This window comes from Malaclemys terrapin, chromosome 16 (genome assembly GCF_027887155.1).
Source record: "Malaclemys terrapin pileata isolate rMalTer1 chromosome 16, rMalTer1.hap1, whole genome shotgun sequence".
NCBI classification, from domain to species: domain Eukaryota; kingdom Metazoa; phylum Chordata; order Testudines; family Emydidae; genus Malaclemys; species Malaclemys terrapin.
Genome location: NC_071520.1, coordinates 27,395,234 through 27,420,187, shown reverse-complemented (window position 1 = coordinate 27,420,187; position 24,954 = coordinate 27,395,234). Strand labels below are relative to the sequence as shown.

The 24,954-nt window shown below is 36.9% G+C and overlaps 1 protein-coding gene across 1 annotated transcript; it reads right to left on the bottom strand.

Annotated features, from left to right (window-relative positions):
• Positions 1 to 2,335: 2,335 nt before the first annotated feature.
• Positions 2,336 to 24,835, bottom strand: RAD9B (RAD9 checkpoint clamp component B). The gene is made up of 11 exons (XM_054006742.1): positions 24,802 to 24,835; positions 22,643 to 22,713; positions 21,490 to 21,639; positions 20,466 to 20,580; positions 17,424 to 17,523; positions 12,745 to 12,851; positions 9,846 to 9,952; positions 9,049 to 9,113; positions 7,848 to 7,970; positions 6,531 to 6,819; positions 2,336 to 3,699 (listed from the first exon to the last, which is right to left on the bottom strand). Exons 1-11 carry the CDS (start codon positions 24,833 to 24,835, stop codon positions 3,517 to 3,519), a joined length of 1,344 nt encoding a protein of 447 aa, XP_053862717.1. The 3' UTR covers positions 2,336 to 3,516.
• Between the last annotated feature and the right edge of the window lie 119 nt (positions 24,836 to 24,954).

The window sequence follows — 24,954 nt, the reverse complement described above, 5'->3', positions numbered from 1 at the left end:
ACCATATTTATGGTAATACAGAAGAGGTCCACTCAGCTTTGCCAAACAGTCCCAGAGTACCAATTGTATTCCAAAATGTGTACATAAGGACTGTATACTGGCAAACGTTCATTACTTTTGGCATTTGGTAAAGATACATTCTAAGAAACTACACAAACCCCCGCCCTCAATCAAAGTACAAGTCAAATGGAGTTATTCTTTTGATGTATTGAAAAGGCAGTCCTATGTCCTTTCTCATTCAGTGAAGCAATCTTGAGCAAAGAATGACAATGGCGAAGTCTGACTACTGTTTAATAAGTTGCTGTGGGTAACACAGTTACCGGGATCGAACAACCAAACTCGTTCTGATTTCTTTGGTTTTTTGGCGGGTGAAGAATTACTAAGTTCTAAAATGAAACTTTTTTTAATTCACTGCATCTTGTTCCATGCTTCACAAAATGTCCTACAATATACAAGACAAGTAGATTAAAATATTTCTAATTTTAAAAAGATCTATTGCAAGGTGCTGTGGAAATGCAGATTGCAACCAGTTTTACACCTAAAAACTAGTCTTGCAAAAGTTACTGGCCATTTATTATAGCAATAAATGGGTCTGGCTGTGCTAGAATTAGGGCTGTCAAGCGATTAAAAAAATAATCGCAATTAATCACACTGTTAATAATAGAAAACCATTTATTTAAATAGTTTTGGATGGTTTCTACATTTCCCAATGTATTGATTTCAATTACAACACAGAATACAAAGTGTACAGTGCTCACTTTTTTTGATTACAAATATTTGCACTGTAAAAACCAAAAGAAATAGTACACCTCTACCCCAATATAACGCTTTCCTCGGGAGCCAAAAAATCTTACCGCGTTATAGGTGAAACCGTGTTATATCAAACTTGCTTTGATCCACCGGAGTGCGCAGCCTCCCCCCACACCCTCCTGAGCACTGCTTTACCGCATTATATCCGAATTCGTGTTATATTGGGTCGCATTATATCGGGGTAGAGGTGTATTTTTCAATTAACCTATTAAGAGTACCGTAGTGCAATCTCTTTATCACGAAAGTTGAACTTACAAATCTAGAATATGTACAAAAAAACTATATTAAAAAATAAAACCATGTAAAACTTTAGAACCTACTAGTCCACTCAGTCCTACTTCTTATTCAACCAATTGCTCAAACAAGTTTGTTTACATTTACAAGAGATAATGCTGCTCACTTCTTATTTACAATGTCACCTGAAAGGTGAGAACAGGCATTTGCAAAGCACTGTTGTAGCTGGCATCGCAAGATATTTATGTACCAGATGCACTAGATTCGTATGTCCCTTCATGCTTCAACCACCGTTCCACAGAACATGCGTCCATACTGATAATGGATTCTGCCTGATAACCATCCATTCTGCAGTGCAGACCGACGCATGTTCATTTTCATCATCAGAGTCAGATGCCACCAACAGAAGGTTGATTTTCTTTTTTGGTGGTTCGTGTTCTGTAGTTTCTGCATTGGAGTGTTGCTCTTTTAAGACTTCTGAAAGCATGCTCCACACCTCATCCCTCTCAGATTTTGGAAGGCACTTCAGATTCTTAAACCTTGGGTCAAGTGACGAAACTATCTGTAGAAATCTCACATTGGTATCTTCTGTGTTTTGTCAAATCTGCAGTGAAAGTGTTCTTAAAATGAACAACGTGCTGGGTCAGCATCCGAGACTACTAGAACATGAAATATATGGCAAAATGTGGGTAAAAGAGTAGGAAACATACAATTCTCCCCCAAGGAGTTCAGTCACAATTTTAATTAATGCATTTTTTTTTTTAATGAGCATCAGCATGGAAGCATGTCCTCTGGAATAGTGGCGGAAGCATGAAGGGGCATATGAATGTTTAATTGCATAACGGGCACTTATGTTGCCGGTGTTGCAAGGTATCTAAGTGCCATGTGAATGCCTGTTCTCACTTTCAGGTGACACTGTAAATAAGAAGCGGGCAGCATTATCTCCTGTAAATGTAACCAAGCTTGTTTGTCTTAGCGATTGGACTGAGTGGACTAGTAGGCTCTAAAGTTTTACATTGTTTTGTTTTTGAATGCAGTTATGTAATAAAAAAAAATCTACATTTGTGAGTTGCACTTACACGATAAAAAGATTGCACTACAGTACCTGTATGAGGTGAATTGAAAAATACTATCTTGTTTGCCATTTTTACAGTGTAAATATTTGTAATAAAAAACTGAGCACTATCAACTTTGTGTACTATGTAATTTAAATCAATATATTTGAAAATGTAGAAGAACATCCAAACGTTCAATAAAATTCAATTGGTATTCTATTGTTTAGCTGTGCGATTAATCGCGATTAATTTTTGAGTTAATGGCCTGAGTTAACTGCGATTAATTGACAGCCCTAGCTAGAATGCATGGATTTGCTACCCCAGTACTTTGAATGTCACATGTATAGCCTTAATTCTCCTGAAGCCGTGTACTCAGTAGTTCAGGTGACTATAACAACTATGGAGCCTCCAGAACAGTGATTCTCAAACTGGGTTGAGACCCCAAACTAGGTCGTAACTGTTTTAATGGGGTTGCCAGGGCTGGTTTAGACTTGCTGGGACTTGGGGCCAAAGCCTGAGGGCTTCCACCCTACGTGGTGGAGCTCAGGTTACAGGCCCCCCTACCTGGGGCTGAAGCCCTTGGGGGTTTGGCTTTGCCCCTCCTACCCCCGGGGTGGTAGGGCTCTGGCTTTGGGCCCCTGCCAATTGGGGCAATAGGGCTCAGGCAGGCTCGGACTTCAGTCCCCCCCTTCGGGGGTTGTGTAGTATTTTTTTGTTGGCAGGGGGGTTGTGGTACAATGAAGTTTGAGAACCCCTGCTCTAAAACACCACTCCTAACCCATTTTAGGGCTATCATGTGTACTTGACAATCTAAAATTCTTAATCCAGCACTACACCAGTACTGAGATGAAAATGAAAATTTCAACTACAGTTTCAAGATGACATATCCATACAACTGGCTGACATAGAATGGTAATGACAGAGGGTAAAACACTCGTGCTTAAAGCTTTATGGATGCATATTACATATTTGTTAAACTTCCACATAAGTTGGAATATAAAATATTTACATGTTTTAACCTGTGACTATAACAGGAAATGATAAAACACTGAATCATTGAAGAGTCTTAACCAGTCCCTTTTATGTATTTTTATTGCAGAAGAGGGAACCTGCACAATCAAACAAGCTCTGTTCACTTGAGAGCTTGAAACTCTAGCCTTCTTAGGTGTTAAACTCAAAATCACTAACACTAGTAATAGGTTAGAATATAAAATACAAATATCAACAGCAGTTTCTATTTACTGTTCTAATTTCTATGTAATCTAAAAATAGAAAACCCTAGGAAATTTCCATAATGGAAGTGTTGCAACAAGTTTATAAAATAGACCGTAGCTATTCATTATGCATGTAAAATACACTTTAATACCTAAAAAGAATGTAAACATCTGTGCAACGGTTGTACAGGCACTACGTATCCCTAGGCAACGTGGGAGAGCTGCTCATTGTCAAAATCATCTTCGGCATCACTAGCTGTGGCCAAACTATGGAGTGTGTGGCTGATGACATCTTGCTCCTTAAATGAAACTGCTCCAAAGAAAAGTGAATGAAACTGGAAAATGCAATATTTAATAAAGTGAGTTTTTGTACACACAAAATATTCCTGGAATTTTGTTTTTTACTGCTGATTAAGTCTTTTTGGCAAGCACATTATTAAAAAAAAAAAAAAAAAAATTAGTAACCACTGTAGACTAACAAACACATTTGGTATCTACAAATATTTCCAGCTGTCATTAGAGATGTACCAGTGTATGGTAATTTGCCAGCTGATTTAATTGCAATCACTGTAATTCAGTATTTAAAGCAAATTTGAAAGTCTAGATATGGGAAAACAGTTGGACCTATACATAAGGCTGCCTCAGAGGTTTGAATTTAACAGGGGAAAGATGTGAATATTTAAATCCTAAATATTTAAAATATTCACACACAAATGAAACAGCAGAGATTATGCTTGTCTGCAGCTATGGTATGCATAGGGCACCGTTTTTGAATATACAGCACTCCTATAGATACACTTATGTATGGTAGGTGGACATGAAGACGCCATTGCCAGACCTGGTCTTCCCAACCCTCTGGAAACAGGTTGGAAGCAGCTACTGCTAAATCTTTTCAGAAGGGTAGAGAGGAAAGGGTCAGGTGGCAGAAGAAATAACTGACAAGCCGCCACTCCTCAACAGGGGAAGAGAAGCAGCTGATACTGTAAGCAAGCACATCTGCCATTTTTGTGAAGACATCTGCTGATGCCCTGGATTTTACTGCTGCATCTTCACAAACACTATTAACAGGTAGTGATAATCGTGGCGCCTTCCACTGCCTTAAAGTAGACACTGAAAAGGCTCTGTGGGCAGGTGTTTGCTGGCATGTGTGTGTTCCTGAGAGAGTTCTCTGCACCAAAAAAAAAAGGGGGGGGCAAACAGGTCAGAGCATGAGGTGTGGGTAATAGGAAGCATACAGGTGTCCTCTAAGGGGTGGAGGAGGAAGAATTGAGCTCAAATCCTGGTATGAGTAGGAAGGGAGGAAAATAATAAATCCAAGAGGAAATGTGGACTTTTAATTTTAAATATTTTCTCATACTCATGTCTCAGAATACATACCTATTCAACTTGATTAAATAGTCACTCAGAAACAACAGTAAGATTGCTCAAAAACACTGAACTGTGACCATGTTGGTCCATGGAAACCAGCAAGCACCCACCTGCACAAATTGAATTAAGTGTGGGGGATGGAGGAAAACTAAAGAGGGAAGGATTAGGGTTCAGGAGCAAGCATAGAACTGGAAATGCTGGTTTCTAGTACCAATTCAACTATAGTGAGGCTCTGGACAAGTCACCTTCCCTCTGCTTCCTCTATCTGTAAAATGGGGACAATATCAGGTGTTGGTGGCTGTTCAGCAATAAGTATTACAAGAGAAAAATTTGATTTGAAAAGACTTTGATTTTATGTTTAAGATAATAGAGATAAAGCTAGTTTAAAAATGCAATTGTTAATATTCCTTTATAGATCAAGGTCTTTTTAGAACTTGCCCTGATGTGAAATGATTTTTTTAGGGGATTTAGTCTCCAGCCAGTCAGATTTATTTGTGCTGGTTTCCAATGTAGCTTTTACTCTACTGTTGCCTTAACTAAAGCATACTCTCAAATCCATAAAGCAATAGGCATCACATAAAGCTCACTACTTCTCAAGAGATCTATAGGTCAGGCCTGGTGGACGGCATAGGAATTTACCTGTTACAGGAAGAAAAAATTCTAGTCCTTTACGACAGAAGAACCTCAAAAAGTGAATCAAGCATAAACTGAGCCAGTGATATCAGCCGTACTCTATGTAAAACCTGCAATATCCCATTCATCAAAAGCAGGACTCTGTGGAATTCCACAACTTCATAGCTGTGAAATCTACAATTTTTCCATGATGATATGGAGGTCAGTGTTTTGCTGCAAAATCTGCCAATTTGCTGAAACCTATAGCCTGTTATCTTGTTCTGTCTTCGTGCTTTACCAGGACTGCCTTAAGCTGCCTCTTGCTCTTTAGCTTTCCTCACAAGAGGAGTTAATTGGTTTATAGCAACAGAGGGTCCTGTGGCACCTTTGAGACTAACAGAAGTATTGGGAGCATAAGCTTTCGTGGGTAAGAACCTCACTTCTTCAGATGCAAGTAATGGAAATCTCCAGAGGCAGGTATAAATCAGTATGGAGATAACGAGGTTAGTAATTGGTTTATAGTCCTTGCTGTCTGTAGGATTGTATAGGCAGTTGGGAGTGGGGTGGTCGTCTAGTAGCCAGAACTGGAGTTCAGTTTGCAACTACGGCATGGGGGCAGCCAGAGAATAGCCCCACTTAGCTGCTTATATCTGGAGAACAGCACAACAGTTAAGGTTTGAGGAATCAGGCAGATACGCCACTGAAGCAGTTACAAGCCAACCCACCTCCTCCACAACTTCCTGGCGCACAGTGGAAGAGGAAAGATGCTGAGATGGACTCCTATACCACATAATGGGAACGTGGGAAGTACAGCATAGCAAAAAATCCTCACTCCAAAAAAATAAAAATCCTTGTAAAAATAATTCTGTGGTTGATGAACTTTTTCAAATATGAACTTATAGGTAGGTGTGAAGGAGAATAAAGGGCATTGTGGGGCAGTAGACTGAAATAACCTTGCCACAGAATTTGGGTCCATTGTACTGCAAAGTACATGGGGACCTGTCTATAGGGGAACTGTTTAATTGTAGATTCTACATATATTGAAAACCATACTGTGGCACTGAACTTGACTGAAACAGCAATTTATATAGAACTGAACACTGTGGTGTGATAAATGTGGCTACATTTAGTAACTAAATACTAGTTTAAGTACTAGTTAAAAGTATTATTTTGCTGTCTGGGCAAAACTCATTTTTCTTTAGCTTACAACGTAGATTTGATTTGGAATTCTTCTTACCTTGTACTGATCAGAATATGAGGGTACTACTGCCTCCACAATTTTAATGTCACCTGCTGCACTCATGTCCAATACTTCTATGTTCTTCATGTCTTTTTTTGAGATTATGGGAATAATAGCTCCTTTTGACATAGGTTTCCTAGACTCTACAGGTGACTGCGTGTTGCTATGTGCTCTTTCAATCCAACAAGGCTTTTTTGAAGCTATTGTTTCTGTATTACTATCATTATCTGCAGAGTTGTTTGAGACATTTTCAACATTATCTGCATAGGCCTTCATCAAGGTAGGCCTGAGGGATTAACAGACACGTTAGTAACCTGACTTTGGATGTCTTACTAGATAAATAATAAAACCATATAAATAAACAGATATTACAAATGACTAATGAAAAGCATGATGACTCTAGAACTAGGCTTTCATCTAGTCTGACCCTTCCCCCCAAGCTAAGCTTCATGGATCCCAGGCAAAACTGACAATAGTAAGAGTGCTGCTGTTTGTTCTGCTGAAAATCCCTGATGCTGGCTCCTCTTGTACTCCTAAGGAGAGGGTATTGCACCAGTCTATTTCATGAAACGGGAGCATGTGTTTGAGAAGGTAATGTAAATCTACAGAAAGCTATCCCCACAAACTAGAAATATGGAGAGATCTAAAAAGGCAATGAGAAAGATGAAACAGGCAACTCAAACAATATTTTAAATAGGTATTGGCTGTCAGAAATTATGGTGACAAGTGCCACCCTAGTACTGGAAAGCTAGATATGTACTCTGGATAGGAGAGGCAGCAAGTAGGAAAGAGAGTGTCCTCTCCTCATAATTGGTGCACTGTCTTGGGTCTCAAGTTGTCATACCAGCTCTTCATCTTGTGATCAGGCTCCTTAATCTGAACCTGATAGTCCTTTTAATCCAGGGGTTCTCAAACTTTTGTACTAGTGACCCCTTTCACATAGCAAGCCTCTGAGTGTGACCTCCCTTATACATTAAAAACACTTTTTTATATATTTAACATCATTATAAATGCTGGCAGCAAAGTGGGGTTTGGAGTGGAGGCTGACAGCTCGCGAGCCCCCCCATGTAATAACCTCATGACCCCCTGAGGGGCCCCAACCCCCACTTTGAGAACCGCTGTTTTAATCCAATAAAACATCACTTGTGTGCAAATGCCCTAATATGAGTTATCATAGCAATGAATGCTGTAGAAGAACCAGTACATCTTTTCCCTCCCACCTCAAATCTAACATAACTGGAAATTGCAAAAAAGGACAATGGATGTTCAACCTTTAGGAGCAGAATGCCAAAACAATCCTAAATCCTGCATTACCTTTTCTGTCTTTGTGAAAGGCATAGAGATTGCTGAGAGGATTCCCTATTTTCAATGTCAGCTAATGTAGCCAAAACAAAGCTGGCTTCTACCATCATGTCCTCAATACTGAAAGCAATTGGTCTAAAAATATAAAATCAGAGACTGAATTGTATGTGTAAACATATATATATGTGGGGTTTATTTTTGAGGGGGAGGAAGGAGGCTAGTTCATATACTTCTATATATAGAGAGAGATACACACACACAAAGATGCTTGGTATAGAGACTATTTCTATTCACTACTTAGTTAAGAAACATGAGAAACTTCTTTGTTTCCCATTACAGCTTTATATACTGCAGTGAGTAAATACTATGGAATTTTGTGCTTAAAATAATTTAGTACCAAAGGTGCTTCCACACTTGTGGACAACTGCTCAAAGTTCAGATTTAAATAAAAAATGGTTTCCTTAACTGTTCCCAGAAAAGGAGACTGATGGCCTGATATCCAGAGCTATACTGAGCACCTGAAGTTTCCCTTGAGTTCAGTGGGATGTGAGGTGCTCAGCAATTTAGAAAAATCAGACAAATTATGTTTTGCATAAGGTCTATCATATAAAAGTAACTCCTTAAATCTGATAAACTATTCAACTTTTGTACTACTGTGGTTAATTACAAACACAGCTCTTAATAAGTGAATGCTATTGGTTATTTTAAAGGGGAACCACTTTACTGATATACAGTAGAACACCAGAGTTACGAACTGACTGGTCAACTACACACTTCGTTTGGAACCGGAGGAACGCAAACAGGTAGCAGCAGATACAAAAAAAAAGCAAATACAGTACAGTATTGTGATAAACATAAACTACTAAATAAATAAAGGGGAAGTTTAAAATAAAGATTGGACAAGGTAAGTAAACTGTTTTTGGTGCTTGTTTCACTTAAATTAAGATGGTTACTATGCAGAAGAAAAATGCTGCTTTTAAAGTTTCAAAGCTGTATTAAGTCAATGTTCAGTTGTAAACTTTTGAAAGGACAACATTTTGTTTAGAGTTATGAACATTTCAGAGTTACGAACAACCTCCATTCCCGAGGTGTTCATAAATCTGAGGCTCTACTGTAATGGCTAAATATTACTCATAAACCAGACTGCAGATGAAAATCGGACGCAGAGCTGTTAGTAAAATACTACTATACAGGTAAGTTCCCAAAAACTTACTTTCCAGACACATCAAAATGAATTGAGACAGTAGCGCTAGTAGCCTCTGCAAATAATAGTAGACCCTACAAATGGAAAAGAAAGGCTCATTAAAGTATCTTAAAACACAAATATTAAACGCTACATTTTCCTTTACATTATTCCCATGGATTAATCTTCATGGATTAGGGATACCAATCTGCTGTTACATGTATACATTCTTGCCTTCTATGCCCTGAGATTTTCCCAGAGATAATATTTTCCATATCTAGTATGAGATGCATTATTATAGCTATAGATTATAAAATCTTCAATACATGTCTAATAAATTAATTTTTACTCAAACCTCAAGCTTTTACCAAAAAATTATCCTCACTTCCCTGTTCCCCACCATACCCTCTGAAAGTAAACCTCCAGTGCTAAAAGGAAGCCTGCTTTTATGACAGGTTTCAGAGTAGCAGCCGTGTTAGTCTATATCCGCAAAAAGAACAGGAGTACTTGTGGCACCTTAGAGACTAACAAATTTATTAGAGCATAAGCTTTCGTGGACTACAGCCCACTTCTTCGGATGCATATAGAGTGGAATAAATATTGAGGAGATATATATACACACATACAGAGAGCATGAACAGGTGGGAGATGTCTTACCAACGCTGAGAGGCCAATTAGGCTACCCCTCATCCAGGTAGTAAATACTACCGTGCACGTGAGGCACTGTAAAACAGCTGCCTCAGTGAGAGTCCTGCAGCGCCATAGTTAAACATTATATATATTACACAAATATGTTACTATCAAGAACATTTTATTCGTATCTTTACCCTCAGTTCTTTAAGGCAAAATGTTACTTCAGAGTCTACTCCAATTTGAAAGTAGTCAAATTCATCTGGATTAAGATGTATTTTAGTGTGCATAGCCTTTGAAAAATCTGTTCAAAAATTACAAGAAAGGCAAGGATTAAAAACAGAGGGTGAAATTCTAGCCCCAGTAAGTCAGTGGGGCCATGATTGCATTCACAGGCCCTGAAACTAGATGTCTTCTGGACCAGCAATTGTAAAAGTCTAACAAATAACTTACAAACATGTATATGAGTATTTATTGTAAATATACAGTATACTGACTCTGATATTGATAATTATGAAATATCAATCACAATATTTACACCTGTTATCTTCCAAGAGTAACCCTTACAGTGGAAAACAGTGTATTAGAAAAAAGATTAAAATAATTCCATCTAATCACAAAGAAGAGTAAATCACTTTTAAAACTAATTTTAAGCTTATCAAACAACTAAAAAGAATTAACAATCAAACTGGAAGTTACTGTCTTGACAATGTCATGAGGAAGACTGGAATTCAGAAAATTAAGTTCCATTTAAGAGAGCTGTAAATCAGATGTCAAAGTTGTTTTAGATAAAATACTCTTGAAATGCTTTGGTTAATGTAATGGTTTGTCTAACCATTTTTTAAAACTATTTAAATTCTAGAATTTACTCTGTGACCTAGAAGTTAAAGACAAATATTTTTGATTATTTAAGTTAGCTTAAGATGACTATTAAATTAAATAAAGCATTTAAAAATATTGCTTAAAACAACTTCTAATGCTGATTTCCAATTATTTTTAATGCACTCTACATTTTTTTCATCCTATGGTTTGACCCTGAAGTCCCTTGTGCAAAGTCCCACTAACTTTAGTGATGATAAGGTGTTCAATATAAACCCGGTATTCAGCAGCTTTTATTTAAGAGTTTATTTTAAAATCTAAACATTCATTGAAGGCAATTGCTGTGGTGTGTTTTTTTTAAATAGACTTAATCGTAGTTGACAGCTATCTGAAGTATAAAAGAAGGCAAAAAAGTTAGATTTTTTTTTTAGATTCTGTTTCCTGATTTTTTTTAACAAAATAGTCTTTCACTGACATTGTACAATTGATATAAACAAGGGAAAATATTATGCAGTTCATTTTTAAGTATTAAATTATATCACTTATAATGAACATTGCAATTCTCTTAGTTACTGTAAAACGAATGAAAGATGTTCTTCACTCATAGGTGCTCATCTTTGAAGGGGTGCAGAAAGAAAATATAAAGACATTTTTATTATGTGTGTGTGTGTCTCAGAGAGGTGCAGAAAATATTAAAGCAGTATGAATAGTGAACTCCTGTGGAAACCAAACTCTTTCAAAGTTAACTGTCTAACAGAACAGTACTATAAATTACTCCCAGTCTCAAGTCTTTTACTCTTCCTGTTGGAATTTTCTTCTCTTAATCTCCATCCATGCACAGTTGAACATGAAATAATAACCCTGTAGTGTTCTATAAGGTAGAAAAACCACAATTTTGTAATGTAATTGCCAACTCACAAAATGTAGGACCTATAATAAGCAAATGAAGGCAGGTCTACAGAGGGAGGTGTCATCCCTCTCCATCTCCAACACCAGGCCATTTTTCAGGGTTTATTTTTTCTATAGACATTCAAACCACAACTAAATCATATATTCAAAGGTATAAATATTGCTTTCGTTGCACAAGTTTATATATAGAATGTGGCTTAATATGTTCTACTAAGCAAATGTTTTATAATACCAAAAAAAAAAAAAAAAAAAAAAAAAAAAAGTACTGTCTCCTTTGTCCCTCCCTTCTTTCTCTTCCTACTCTGCTCTTTTAGTTCTGTTTCTTGATGAATCTTTATGCAGTTTCTTTTCTCAAATTATTTATCCTCTTTAAATGTATGCTTGTTTCTAATAACGTCTCCTTCTTGAAGATGTAATCTATTTTCTCTTCTCTGTTTCGCACTCTGCTCCATTTCTACTACTTGAGCCTCTCTGCCCTCCCTTTCTATAGCCTTCCCTCACACCAATACATACACCCCCCCACTGCTTGCAAAAGCATCTTTTTCCTTAACTGCACCACCATCAAACTGGATCATTTCAGGAAGGATGCAAAAGCGTGGGGTCTTTCTCTCCAAATGCAGTGGCAAGTGTTTCACACGAGGCACGGGTGACAAAGTACATTTATAGGTGTCTCCCTCAAAACGTGTATGAATTGATTACACCATTGTAAAACTGTATTATAGCATCACTTTCTGGTGTCGTGCATGAGAACACTATGCTTTAGAAACAGTTATATCTTCAAAATACTTCCAAATCAGATGTCAGGAAAACACTCCATCTTATATTCTCACACATTAGTGCACAACATAACACTTCTAGACCAGCTAAAATGTAATATTGCTGTCATACATTCACTTTTAGAAATATGCTCACTGCTGATGATGGCCATTACAATGATGTTATTTATGTTTAAATATTTATTTCCTTTTTAAATACAAAATTCTCCTCCTCTCCCAGTTTGTTGCTGTTTCTTTAGTTATCGTAGAATAATGATCTCAGTTCAAGCGTGCAGCAAATTGCGTAATTTTAGCTTGATGTACTGCTCTGGGTGGCATCTACTATTGATACCAAAAAAAGTCTAACTGATGCACCAGTACAGGTTTCCTCAAAAACTTCTAAGGATTAAAGTCCTATTTTTAATCTTCTATTCTGGCATGTTCTGTGATCTGAAACCCTCTGCACACCTTTAGCTTCATTTAAGATATCTAAATAATCAGCTTAACTTTCAGCCATGTGATACCTTTTCCCACCATGATGCGAAGTTATTATTTTTTTTCAATTGTTTTAAAGCACTCTTATCCTTCAAAAATATTGTGAATTAATTCTTACCGATTTCTTCCTCAGTATAACTCTTGAAACAAACTTTCATTGGTGTAACAGCTACAGTTACTTCCTCTTGACAGGTTGGAAAATGAATCATTACATCAGTCAGCAGCCTAAGATGTTTTGTATAGCATGTTAAGATTAATGTAGACAACAAATTACTATCTATTCACATTAGTAACAAAAATTAGTGTCACTTTGCCATAAGAGTTGAAAACGTTGCAAGAGAAAATATAGGTTGTTGTGTATTATCCCTCCTTTTAAATGTGATTTAATTGTATTTTCTTTTATTTTAGTATGATTATGATTTTATATATTATGCTTCAATAATGTATAATAATTGTATTTTAATCTAACCAGTACTGTTAAAACAGTTATCTAATTATCATGATAATTATGACAATCTTAATGTGACTTTGTCTTCCTTTTAGTATTAATATATCAAGAGCCAAATAAACATTTTAGATATATTTTTATTATTTTTACTTTGTTCATAAATTTGCAGGTGATGGAAAAGCAAAATTCTTGCATTAAATTTTGTTTACTACAGACAAACAGGTTCAATTGATGGCTGTCTCTCCATATACTGATTGCAAAAAGAAATACACTGATCATTCTTTTCCCAAGAAATCCTGACATATCTCCTCCAATCCCCAACGGCTTTGTGCTGTCGTTGTGGCAACTCTCTCTCCAGAAGAGGAAGGCTGGGACACAGCTCTCTCCAAAACCCCTCAACACTGCTTCCTGAGTTGATGTGTTGTGAGTAATCTCATTAAGTTGAACAATAGAATGTAAGTACTTCGAGGCAATGACCCTCTTTTTACTGAATATCTGTACAGTCTATATAACAATGGAGCTCGGAGCCTTGAGTGGTGTCCCTAGGTCAGACCTACTGCAATATAAAAACTAAGTGGGCAAAAATCCAAGACCACTCCCCTTTCCCCTTTTTTTACATTGAGAATGATTCCTCCCAAATCATAATTAAAAAAAAAAATGACCCATGATAGAAGATATTTTATGCAAGGCAGAGAATTATTAAGACCCTTAAAAATATTCCTTATTGTGTAGCCTATCACGACAGTATCAACTTCATGATATTTTAAAAAAAGATGACCTCTTACTTTACATCCTTTTTACTGTTCTTTTTTTTAAAAAGTCAAGTGTGACAGTTTTTCCAGCTTGGCAAAAACATATCTATTTTACATCATGAACTGCTTCAATTTTTAAAAATAGGTTCATGAAAAATTTAATGGATGTTTACCAATTTGTCAACTCTATTGAATTAATGTTTAATTTTTAAAAAAATCTACTCTGCACATACTAGTGTTCAGAGTCATGCTATAGGTAACATAAATATTTATAAACATTTGGCCTTCACATGATGTGTACCCAGTCACTTCCTACTGTGAGCTTTACACCAAGTCTTTAAAAACACTTATTTCAATTCTACAAACAATATCATGTAAAGTCTGTTTTGTGGCTTTATAGACTTCTATTTCTATAGAACAATGAAACAATGAAACTGAGATAGGGAAAATAGGGAATTTAGACACATTATCTATTAAAATTAATGGAAGATATGGACCTAAATCCCCTAGACTATTTTTGAAATGCTACTAACTTAAATATTTAAAAATACTGGAAGAACTGTAGCTGTTTATGTCAAGCATTCAAAATGGTAGTGATGTGCTTTTATCACAAATGATATTAAGGAGGATCTTCCAACCTGCCTATGCAGCTGTTGTCTTGTTACCAAATTAAATGATGATAATATCTTGTTTTCCTACAGCATTTTCAATACGAAGATCTGAAAGCTCTTTACAAATAGTAATTAATTAATACTTTTAAGAATGCTGTGTGTTGGGTAAATATTATTACCCCCATTTTACAGATGAGGAAACTGAGGAACAAAGAGATACAGGATCCTATTCAGTGCACACTGCAATCAGTGGAAAGACTCTCATTGACTTTGATGGATATTGGATCAAGACGGAGCTTGCTACAAAACTCAGTTTGTCTATCTTCAAGTCCTGTATTTAAACACACTAAACAGCAGCTAATGCATTCCAGAATGTCACTGGCATGATCTCTGAAAAACAGCAAGTTTGTCAATATAAGACCAACTGAGATATAACTTTGTCAGGCTAATATTCATTTGTATAGGTAAATACTTTTAAAACCTATATACACTTTTAATGGCTACAGGAACAGACTGCTCTTGTTCACTGTTCTAGAATTTGCTTTTCAGAAGACTAGCTAAAATCTTTCTATATATGTTTAGTTGGCATGGCACATTTAAGAACTGTACTTGTAGCACCCTTACAATGCTTGTTCCAAACTTCACTGTCCCATTGGTAAAAATATTTAGCTTTTTTCTACTTATGCTAATATGATCACTGGATTTTTTTTTCTGACTTGTGCTAAAAGCAACTATACACAAAAAAACAATGGACAATTAAAAACCTTTCTATCTTCATACCACAACAAAGGCCTAATTCAAAGCTCAGTGAAGTCAATGAAAGGACTTCTACTGACTTCAGTGCACTTTGGATCATGCTCTAAGTCTTTGAGGTATCTTCTCAAGACATATTCTCCCTGACTGCAACTCTCGGTTCTGACCAAGTCACTGGTGTATCTTAGCTCCCTTTTGTACACTAGAAAATATGTCTGCCTGATGTACAAATTTGTATTGGACAAAGACTATTAGATATTAAATAATCCTTTAATTATAGCATTTGCACCTGCAGCAACTGACCTGTTGTTGCTAACCTCAGTTTGAAAACTGTATCTTTTGTGAATTAACAATGAGACTGCTGAAAGCAGGGAGCACTTAAAAAAAAGAAATCCTAAAAAGAGAGCAATATTTCAGCGAACAGTGTAGAAAGGTTTCGCGTATATATGTTTGTGATACTACTGTTGTTTTTACTGAATGTCCAAATATTTCCTAACTAATGATGACTTCTCCCAAAAGCAATATTTAACCAAAAGATTTCAAACTTCAAAAGAGTGACTTTTTAAAAAACCTACAGATAAGAACTATTTCTTTACTTCGAAGAATTGACTGAGATAAATAAGACTGCACGTCAAAATCCCTGGTATTTTCAAGTGCATAGTATAATTACTTCTGTGCAGTAACCAATGTACATTATAACATGCAGTGTTGCTGATATTACCTCAACCACCTTGTCCCTCTAATGGCTATTATAGAAAGGTTGATATTTCATTTTGAATTAGTAACCATTATATGAATACATTTTTGCTATAACATTCCACTGCTTATATTCTTAATATACCTCTATCCCGATATAACGCAACCCAATATAACACGAATTTGGACATAACGTGGTAAAGCAGTGCTCCGGGAGGGCGGGGCTACGCACTCCGGCGGATCATGGCAAGTTCGATATAATGCAGTTTCACCTATAACGCAGTACAATTTTTTGGCTCCCGAGGGCAGCGTTATATCAGGGTAGAGGTGCAGTAATTTTTAATAAGAAGGTCTTTGCAAACAAGGCTTTGAGAGAAAATCAGTCTACTCTGCTGTTTTGGTAACTTTTTAGTTATTTTTCCTGTTTCAAAATATGAAATGCAAGTGCTTTGCTATCATTTAGTGTCACTGTAGCACCATGATTAAATATCTCATATCTTCTCCTGAACTGGGGGAGTAGTGTAGCTGCCACAATCAGGATTTTAATTGCCAGGAGTAATCAGAATATCACAGTCACACTCCTCACTCCTGCCATATACCTCAGTTCCCTTCCCCAGAAGTACACAACAAAGGGTACTATTTTTCTTTTCTCTAGTGGTAAAAGAACACCTGTTTCACAAAAGTTCCAGTAATCTCTCCCCTATGCCAATATTTAATATATTTATTGTGAATATATAAAATATAATAACCATCCTTTAGCATTATTGATAATTGTATAAGGTGAGAGTAGTTGACTATGTAAAAATGAAACCTTACTCAACAGCAATGTTGAATATATACAGTCAGAGCTTATTTTTTGTATAAAAATAAAATTTTGCTCTCTCTTACCTTTGTTAGTGCTGCCACTAAGGAAGAATAATGTGATTCATATCTAACACATTCATCATCACCCACAAAATTGTTCACTAAGTTCAGTTTTAGAATCTTTATAATAGCAATAACGCAGGAGCCAAAATAACCCAGCTCAATTTTCAGACTGCAAGTGGAGTTTGCAGCAATGACAGTCAGACAATCATCATTTTCTAGATTAAATTTACTCAATTTAACAAAGAAGTCACGGAGAGACAATAAATGTTGAATTCCATGCTTGTTACAGAAAGCCACTTTTCAGAGTAGAACTGCAATGTAAGTAGCTATTACAAATTTTGTAATTTTACCTTTATATTCCTTTGTCTAAACAACTCAAGCAAACTCCAGTATTTAATATATTCTGTAGGAGCTTCTGAAAGCTGCTAGTTATACATTATCATCTTTACTCAAAGCTGGATTAATGGCAGTGCTGATGCAGCCGTGACCTAAGGTCCCCAAGATGATGTATTATTTAGTATAGTACTGTGAAACTAATCAAACATTGCTTATTACTATGGGACATTTAGGTGCCCAAAATATGTTCATCCCTGATTCTCTTAATTGGACTCTGAGTGCACTACTTCCTCCTATATTATTTCTAAAACAAAGAATATATTGAATTCATTACCTTGATTGGATCTTCAGTATATTAGGACACATGTGCCTTGAAAAAACAGCTTGTAAAGGTTCACTTTCATGAAAAGCCAGGTTATGAGTTTTTACAATACCTAAAGATATAGCATAGGTGTAGAAATTAACATATGTTTGCATGTTATCTTAAACTTAACAAATTTAAATTAACACGTTCATTAATCTCTGTAAAAAAAAAAAAAAAAAAAAACATCAAAGGTCCCATTCTGCCCTGTGTGAGAATAGCTTGCCTAAGTATAGGAAACTCCATGAATTTTAACTCAGTTTCCTAGGAATTCTTTCATCGTGTAAAAAGCTGAAGGTTCCACTTCCAAAACTTGTGGGTCTCAAGAGTTCTCTGTGACTCTCAGGTGATCCACAAGAACAAAGTGTCAGGCATGTTAGCTCCCAGAAAGTACATTTGGTGTTTGGGATGTAAAAGAAAGGCAGAGTGGTTGGCTGGTATAATAATAATGAAAAAAAAAAGAAAATAATAAACTTCTATAAACATTTACTGAATAGCTATCTTAATTACCATTTACTATTGCAAACAAGTATACCAAATACTCTGAGGCTTAGGTTTTATGAAAGATGGTGTTTAGTGCTCTGTGGTGGATAGTGAGAGATGTCACAGGCTCGTTTCCACTATCAATGTATGTGTTGGGTTCTCTTTACTCCACTATTCAAATTAATAATTTTCATTAATAAAAGCATGAAAGGTTATCAAATAATAACCTTTTGCTATCAGGTCCTCTGTATATATATAGCAAGTTTATAAAAATACAAACAAATTTAAAACAAATTTTAAAAAGGGAAAATGATATAGTTAAATTTTTCCAAATACACCTCTAAAATGCAAACTTTCAAAATTAAATATAACCCAAACAACAAATGGCAAGAAATCTGTTATTTCAGTGGAGCACGCACATTAAGCTAGCACTAAATCAAACTTGTTGCCTTGAGCCTTTATACTTTTTTATATTAATAAGTAGAAACAATGTATGTTTCAAATATTAGAAAATGCATTATGTACCATACTGGCAGAAATAATTATAATGGTACTTTAAGGGTTTATTTTCCAGTAGAAAGTGATTGTGCATCACTGTCTTCTACTGGACAGAATATGTCAGACCTGTTATAAATTCACAGAACCATGATTAGATCATCTAGTCCATCTAACTGCCAAAACAGGTGTTTTCCCCTATAATGCATTTTCAGTATTTTGTCCCACATAGTTTTTAAATGTGCATGCAGTAGAGCATTCACTACTTCCCTGAGGAAACTATTCCACTATTATACAATAACTCCTTGCTTAACATTGTAGTTATGTTCCTGAAAAATGCAACTTTAAGTGAAACGATGTTAAGCGAATCCAATTTCCCCATAAGAATTAATGTAAATGGGGGGGTGGGAGGTTAGGTTCCAAGGAAATTTTTTTCACCAGACAAAAAGCTATACACACACAAAGTATAAGTTTTAAACAAACAATTTAATACTGTGTGGGATATTTCCCAGGGAATGCCTTACTGCTAAATGATGAACTAGCATTCCGCTGAGCCCTCAAGGGTTAACACATTATTGTTAATGTAGCCTCACACTACAAAGCAGCACTAATGGAGGGAGTGGAGACAGCATGGCAGACAGAAACACACACCCTGTGTGTGGGAGAGAGAGATAGATGCGTGTTGCCCCTTTAAATATGCTGACACCACATTCTGAGTACATTGCCTTTAAAAAGATCAGGAAGTTGAGACAGCAGCTGCGGCCAGCTCTCTCTGTCCTGAGCCCTGTTGTATCTCCCCCCTGCTCTAGGTGGAGAAGGGATAGGCATGGGGCAGGAGGACACCCTGACACAGCAAGCAGGAGGCTACGGGGAGCAGTTCCAAGGAAGAGGGCAGAAGCAGCACATGGCAGTGGGGCGAGGGACAGCTGAACTGCCCGCAATTGATAGCCTGCTGGGCAGCTGCTGCACAGGGAACTTAGGGAAGCAGGGAACTGATAGGGGGGCTGCTGGTCCACCCTGGTTCCAAGCCCCCACCAGCTAGCTCCAACGGGCTGCTCTTCCTGCAAGCAGTGAACAAAGCAGGCAGCTGCCAAACAGCATTATGAGGGAGGATTGCGCAACTTTAAACGAGCATGTTCCCTAATTGATCAGCAACTTAACAATGAAACAATGTTAACCGGGATGACTTTAAGTGAGGAGTTACTGTACCAGATTTCACTATCCAAGTTTTCCCCTGATATTTCTCCTACATTTTCCCTTTCTTAACTTCATCCAATTACTCCTAGGTACATCTCCTTGTACTATCCCAAGACCTCTTCAAATGTATCAGTTTCTTATACTGTCAGTTAGTGGAGCAGCTCCTTTATCTCAGTGCAGTAGTATCCTATGTTTTGGGAATTGAAATTTGAGAGTTCTATTCCCCATGCCATGTGCATTTATTTGAACGATGAACACAGTATAGGATATGCCACCATGGATCGTTCAAAGAATTTGAGGCATAAAATAAATCTTGTTATAGTCACCATGTTTCCTGTACAGGACCAGGTGCATGAAAACAAAGATCATTAATGATTATGATGTGAAACTGCTATTCCATCTACCAAATGCCTATTTTGTAGAACACAACTGTTATGACAAGTTCCCCTAAATAACTATCAACAAACATCAACCTTTTTTAAAAGTAATAATATTATATACTGTGAGGAAATTAACAAAAATTAATCATCTATCATATGCGTAATTGCAGCCCAAAGAGAAAATCAGTCTGTAACAGCAGATGAGAACTGAATACACTAGTGTCTTATATTCTACAAAACCACTTTAGATTTTATTAGGTTGCAAAGCTTTTTAGTTTGCAAAGTCCAGCACCCAAAAGATAGGAAACGGTTGTAAGAATAGTTTATAATGGAAAATGTTAGGCATAACATTCTGCCAATGACAGAAAATATGTTTAATAATCAAAAATACAAAGGTGACAAAATATTTACAAGTTTAAAGTACTTAATGTTTCTAAAAAGTCATATACATTTAACCTACCATGTTTGCAGAAGAGCTTAAAAGTTATATGACAATCATTAACATTTGTATAAATGTTGCACTTCTCTACATTCCTTTCTAGTGTGTTTAGACATCTAAACACAGGGAGGACTGACTGTAAGAAAAAGTGCATTAACAGTGTGCACCATAAGAGCAACACAAAGAATGCTAAATAATTGTATGTCAATCACAAATGGAAACATTAAAAAGAAAAGCAATGACAGTTACAGTCAGGCAAATCTACACAACCACACAATTAAAACAAATTAAATTAGCAAAAGCACAAGAGAAAGATGGATCCATGAGTTAGTTCTGTACATACAAATATATTTGTATTTTTATCTCCAAGAATAGTATTTAGTGTACAGCAGCAGCATCAATTTTTTCTAATCTGAGGACCAAATATATTATTTCAAAAGGTCAAAACCCCACAATCAATAGTTTGTGGCAGATTCTCTGCTGTGTTCTGTTTCCTTTGGAAAGCTCAGGTAGTGTAGAGAGAAGAAATAGAGTTTCAGGAGGACTCCTCAATAGCTGTAAAGCCAACACAGCTAGCTCCTACCCCTTCCTTCCTACAATGTAACAGGTGGCCAACAGGGCAGCTAATGAACAGCTGAAACAGGGATGGGACAGTAATTGCTCAGAGTGTTCCTGGCTCACACCAGCCCTGCTCTTGGGACAGCAGGGTAAATGGCCAGAGGCAATTAGAAATATGGTGCTCCCTACTGCCTCTCTGTAGTGATGAAGCTATTTCAAACACTTCAGTTTAGATGAAACTGCAGGGCATAGCTCAGGGAACATGTCTAATCATAAATAAATACAAATTTTGTTCCTGCCTCAGTTGTCTTGAGGGCTACAAGTTAGAGCTTTAAAGGCCACAAATGGTCCCCAGTTCCACAAAGGATGAATTCTACTCAAATAGAGTAATATATCATTCTGTCCCCTACAACACTCACAATTCCATTAGAAAGTTGAATTGCCTTGCTGTTTAAAAAGTCATCTTTACTAGTCCATTAAGATTTACCTTCATTACTAATTTACACGTAAGGTGTAACTGTCTTTTTTTCTGACACAGTTCAGGTTCAGCTGTCCAGCAGTAATGTTGAAAAAACATAGATGAAAAGAAGACACATGCATACGCTGACATAGAAGAATTCACTGATCTTAGAGCAAGCTAAAAATATAATTAAAAATTAATATTTTATTATCTTGAAACTATAATAAAAAATGGATGAAATATATATTTTTATTTAATTCTATACTCCAATATCATATATAAGAACAAAACACATATATGTATGTATACATCTAATAATAAATACAGCAGATGGTTGGTTGGTTGGTTGGATGCATATACATACATCATCATCATGTTTAAACAAATCAGTTTTACTCCTCCTACTAGTTCAGAACTGGTTGATAAAATCTAGGGCCTCAATTCAGCAAAATGAATGCATGTGAATAGTTCCACTTTACCCCACTGGGACTATTTATATGCTTAAAATTAAGCTTGTGCTTAAGGGCATTGATGGATCAGAGCCTCTGGTAGCAAAATATAATAGTTCCTTTCCCTCATCCAAGTGGGTGTGCATGGGTCTATTAATGCCTATATGAGAAGGCTGGTTTACATTACAAATTAAAAATATAATATCTTCATTTTTTTATCTGATGGCCTGCAATCACCCCAACTTAAGCTATGATCTTTGCACAAGTTAAGTAGGATTGGACTGGTCAGTGCATGACTGGATGAGACCACCACAGAAATGCCAAATTCTGCAGGAAGTGGTATTGACGATTCTGCAGGAGTCAGAAATGAAGAAATGCTGGAATATGGTTTTAAGAGGTAATTTTAAATTAGATGTAAAACTGAGAACCTGACCATCTGTGGCACTGATCCTACTGTCATAGACAAATTCTAGTTTGGCAACTATGAAAAAGCAGGAAAACTATAAAAAGCAGGAACAGAGTTTCCATGATATCATTCACATAGTTAAGATGATACCCAAAAAATGGAGTGTGGCCATGCAAAAAATGAGAGACGGTAAGGAAGATAATTTGAATTATGCTTTAAGGCATGTATAGAAAAATTTTCAAAAAGCTACTTAAATTAATGTTGAGACTGTATTTCCCCATAAAAAGCCATTTAAATGATTAAAAAAAACCCAAAATGCACTTACACCTTTTTCATTTGGGTCAAACCAAAACTCATCACTAATTCGTGCTATGGCATGTATTGCTCGTCCAAACACTGTAAGAGAAGACAAAAGAAATGTGAAATTTGCATTTTGTAATTTTTAAATAAAAAAAAAAGTGATATAACATTGTCTCCAGATTAATTAAAGAAGAGAAAAATTCTAACTTTCCTACATCTATTTTAAAGGAAAGTTATGATGTAATGAGGAGCATAAAGACAAATATTACTGTTTCACAGCAAATCTCTTCTGTATTGCTCACAATGGCAACAGGAATGCACCACAGGTTGAAAAATTGCCACCAATGCTGGGTACTTCAGTTTCAGGAGCCTGACTTGAGATAACCTGGGCCTGATTTTCAGAAGTGCTAAGCACCCACAAACCCAACTGCTCAGCACTTCTACAAATCAGCCCCATGGTACATTAGATTGGGCACTTAAAAACTGAGACACATAAAACCAGTGGTCACAGCTGAAAAATCTGGCGATGGAGCCTTGAAGCCATTAAACAAAAATAAAAAAGCACAACACCAAATCAAGACTGCTATTAAAGGCAAAATTTCCACTGAGTAGGACTCCAGTATTTGACCTATTGAGTCCCTACCTCCCATACTTAACACAAACTTGAAATTACCAAGCTGTATTTGTTTTTATTTTGTGCACCAGGTCAGCAGTGGCGCACTACTCAATTAACAGAGTTAGTTCTTGAAATACTGTTACAAAGCCATCAGGAAGCACAAGAGCAATGATTTTGGTCTAGGTCTTATACTGAAATTTGCTATTAGGACTACTAGCTTTTAGGCATAAAAACAGCCAACTTATTTAAAGATTATTGCTGTATATATTGAAAGACACTTGAAGGTTGCATGGCTGAAATAAAATAGTTTTTGAAACAATATAGGAGTACCTTGATAATTTACATTAATGACTGGGAAACCCACCATAATAATCTTAAAATAACACCATGTCAAAGATGATCACCAGAATAATGCTTCCTTAAGACTGGCTTTCTTTAAAATCAAATTTAAATAAGTAGGGATAATCTTGTATCCAAAGAATTACTACTAATAATAGTTTGAACTTGTATCACACTTTCTTTCATAGATTGATTTTTACAAGAGAGTAAGAACCAGTATGCCCATTTTATAGATGGGGTAACTGAGGCACAGAGAAGTTACGTGCCTTGCTGAAGATCACACAGCAAATCAATAGCAGTCAGAATTAGAGGCCAGATTTTCTGACTCTCCCTTGGCACTGGCAGCTGCAGCACTTCCTTTGAAACACCACTGAAACTAATGTAAAGAAAGATTCTGTTGTGGATATGTAGAGCCCTAGTTGCTCAAATGAGCGACAGAGTCTTTATTTAAAAGCAGCCATTTTACATACCAAAAAGTCCTCCTCTTTCTAATAACATTTTAAAGTCCACCAAATCACACTTTGTCTTAAATTACATGGCAACAGGCTGTTTAAAGTATATTTTGTATGACCGAAATAGACAGGTCTTAAAACCCAAATTCTAGAGGCCTTTGATAGAAACAACACTATAAGTAGCAGTACTTTTCATCATGTTGCACAAAGGGCTGCGTGTTCTGCATGCATGTGAGGAGACACTGAGCTCTGCTCACAGGTAGGGACAATACGATTTGAACAGAGCTCCCATCAGGTGCTCTCCAGGGAGACCTTTTGGTTGATGAAAGACCTCATGTCGCCGATCTTGGGCAAAACACACTCACAGGGCTCTGTGTGTGTGTGTGTGGGGAAGCACCTTTCAGCAATATGGCGTCATTGGCCTCCACATGCTGTCACACCTGTTGTTCCAAGAGATCTATGTAGGGTGACCAGACAGCAAGTGTGAAAAATTGGGACAGGGGGTGGGGGGTAATAGGAGCCTATATAAGAAAAAGACCCAAAAATCGGGACTGTCCCTATAAAGTCGGGACATCTGGTCACCCTAGATCTATGTAGCCTTGGCTTCCCCACTCTCTGCCCCCGAACATCCACTCTGGAGATCTGTCACCGTGTCCCAGCAGCAGGTCTCAGCGCAGCTCCCTATTTCATGGTCCCAATGATGTGCTCCCCTGGGTGTAGCCCCCTTGCCCTGCCCCTGAGCAGCCCCACACATCCCCCTGCTGCAGCGGGTGCTACCTCTGAGGTGGGTCCCCCCAATCACACACTTCATGGTTCAGGGGCTGGGCGACAGCACCTCAGTCAGGCCTTCCCAACCCAGCCTCGCCCCTCACACAGCACGTCCCAAAAGGGCGGGAAACCAGCCAGTTGCTGGGGGGCGGGGCCAACTGC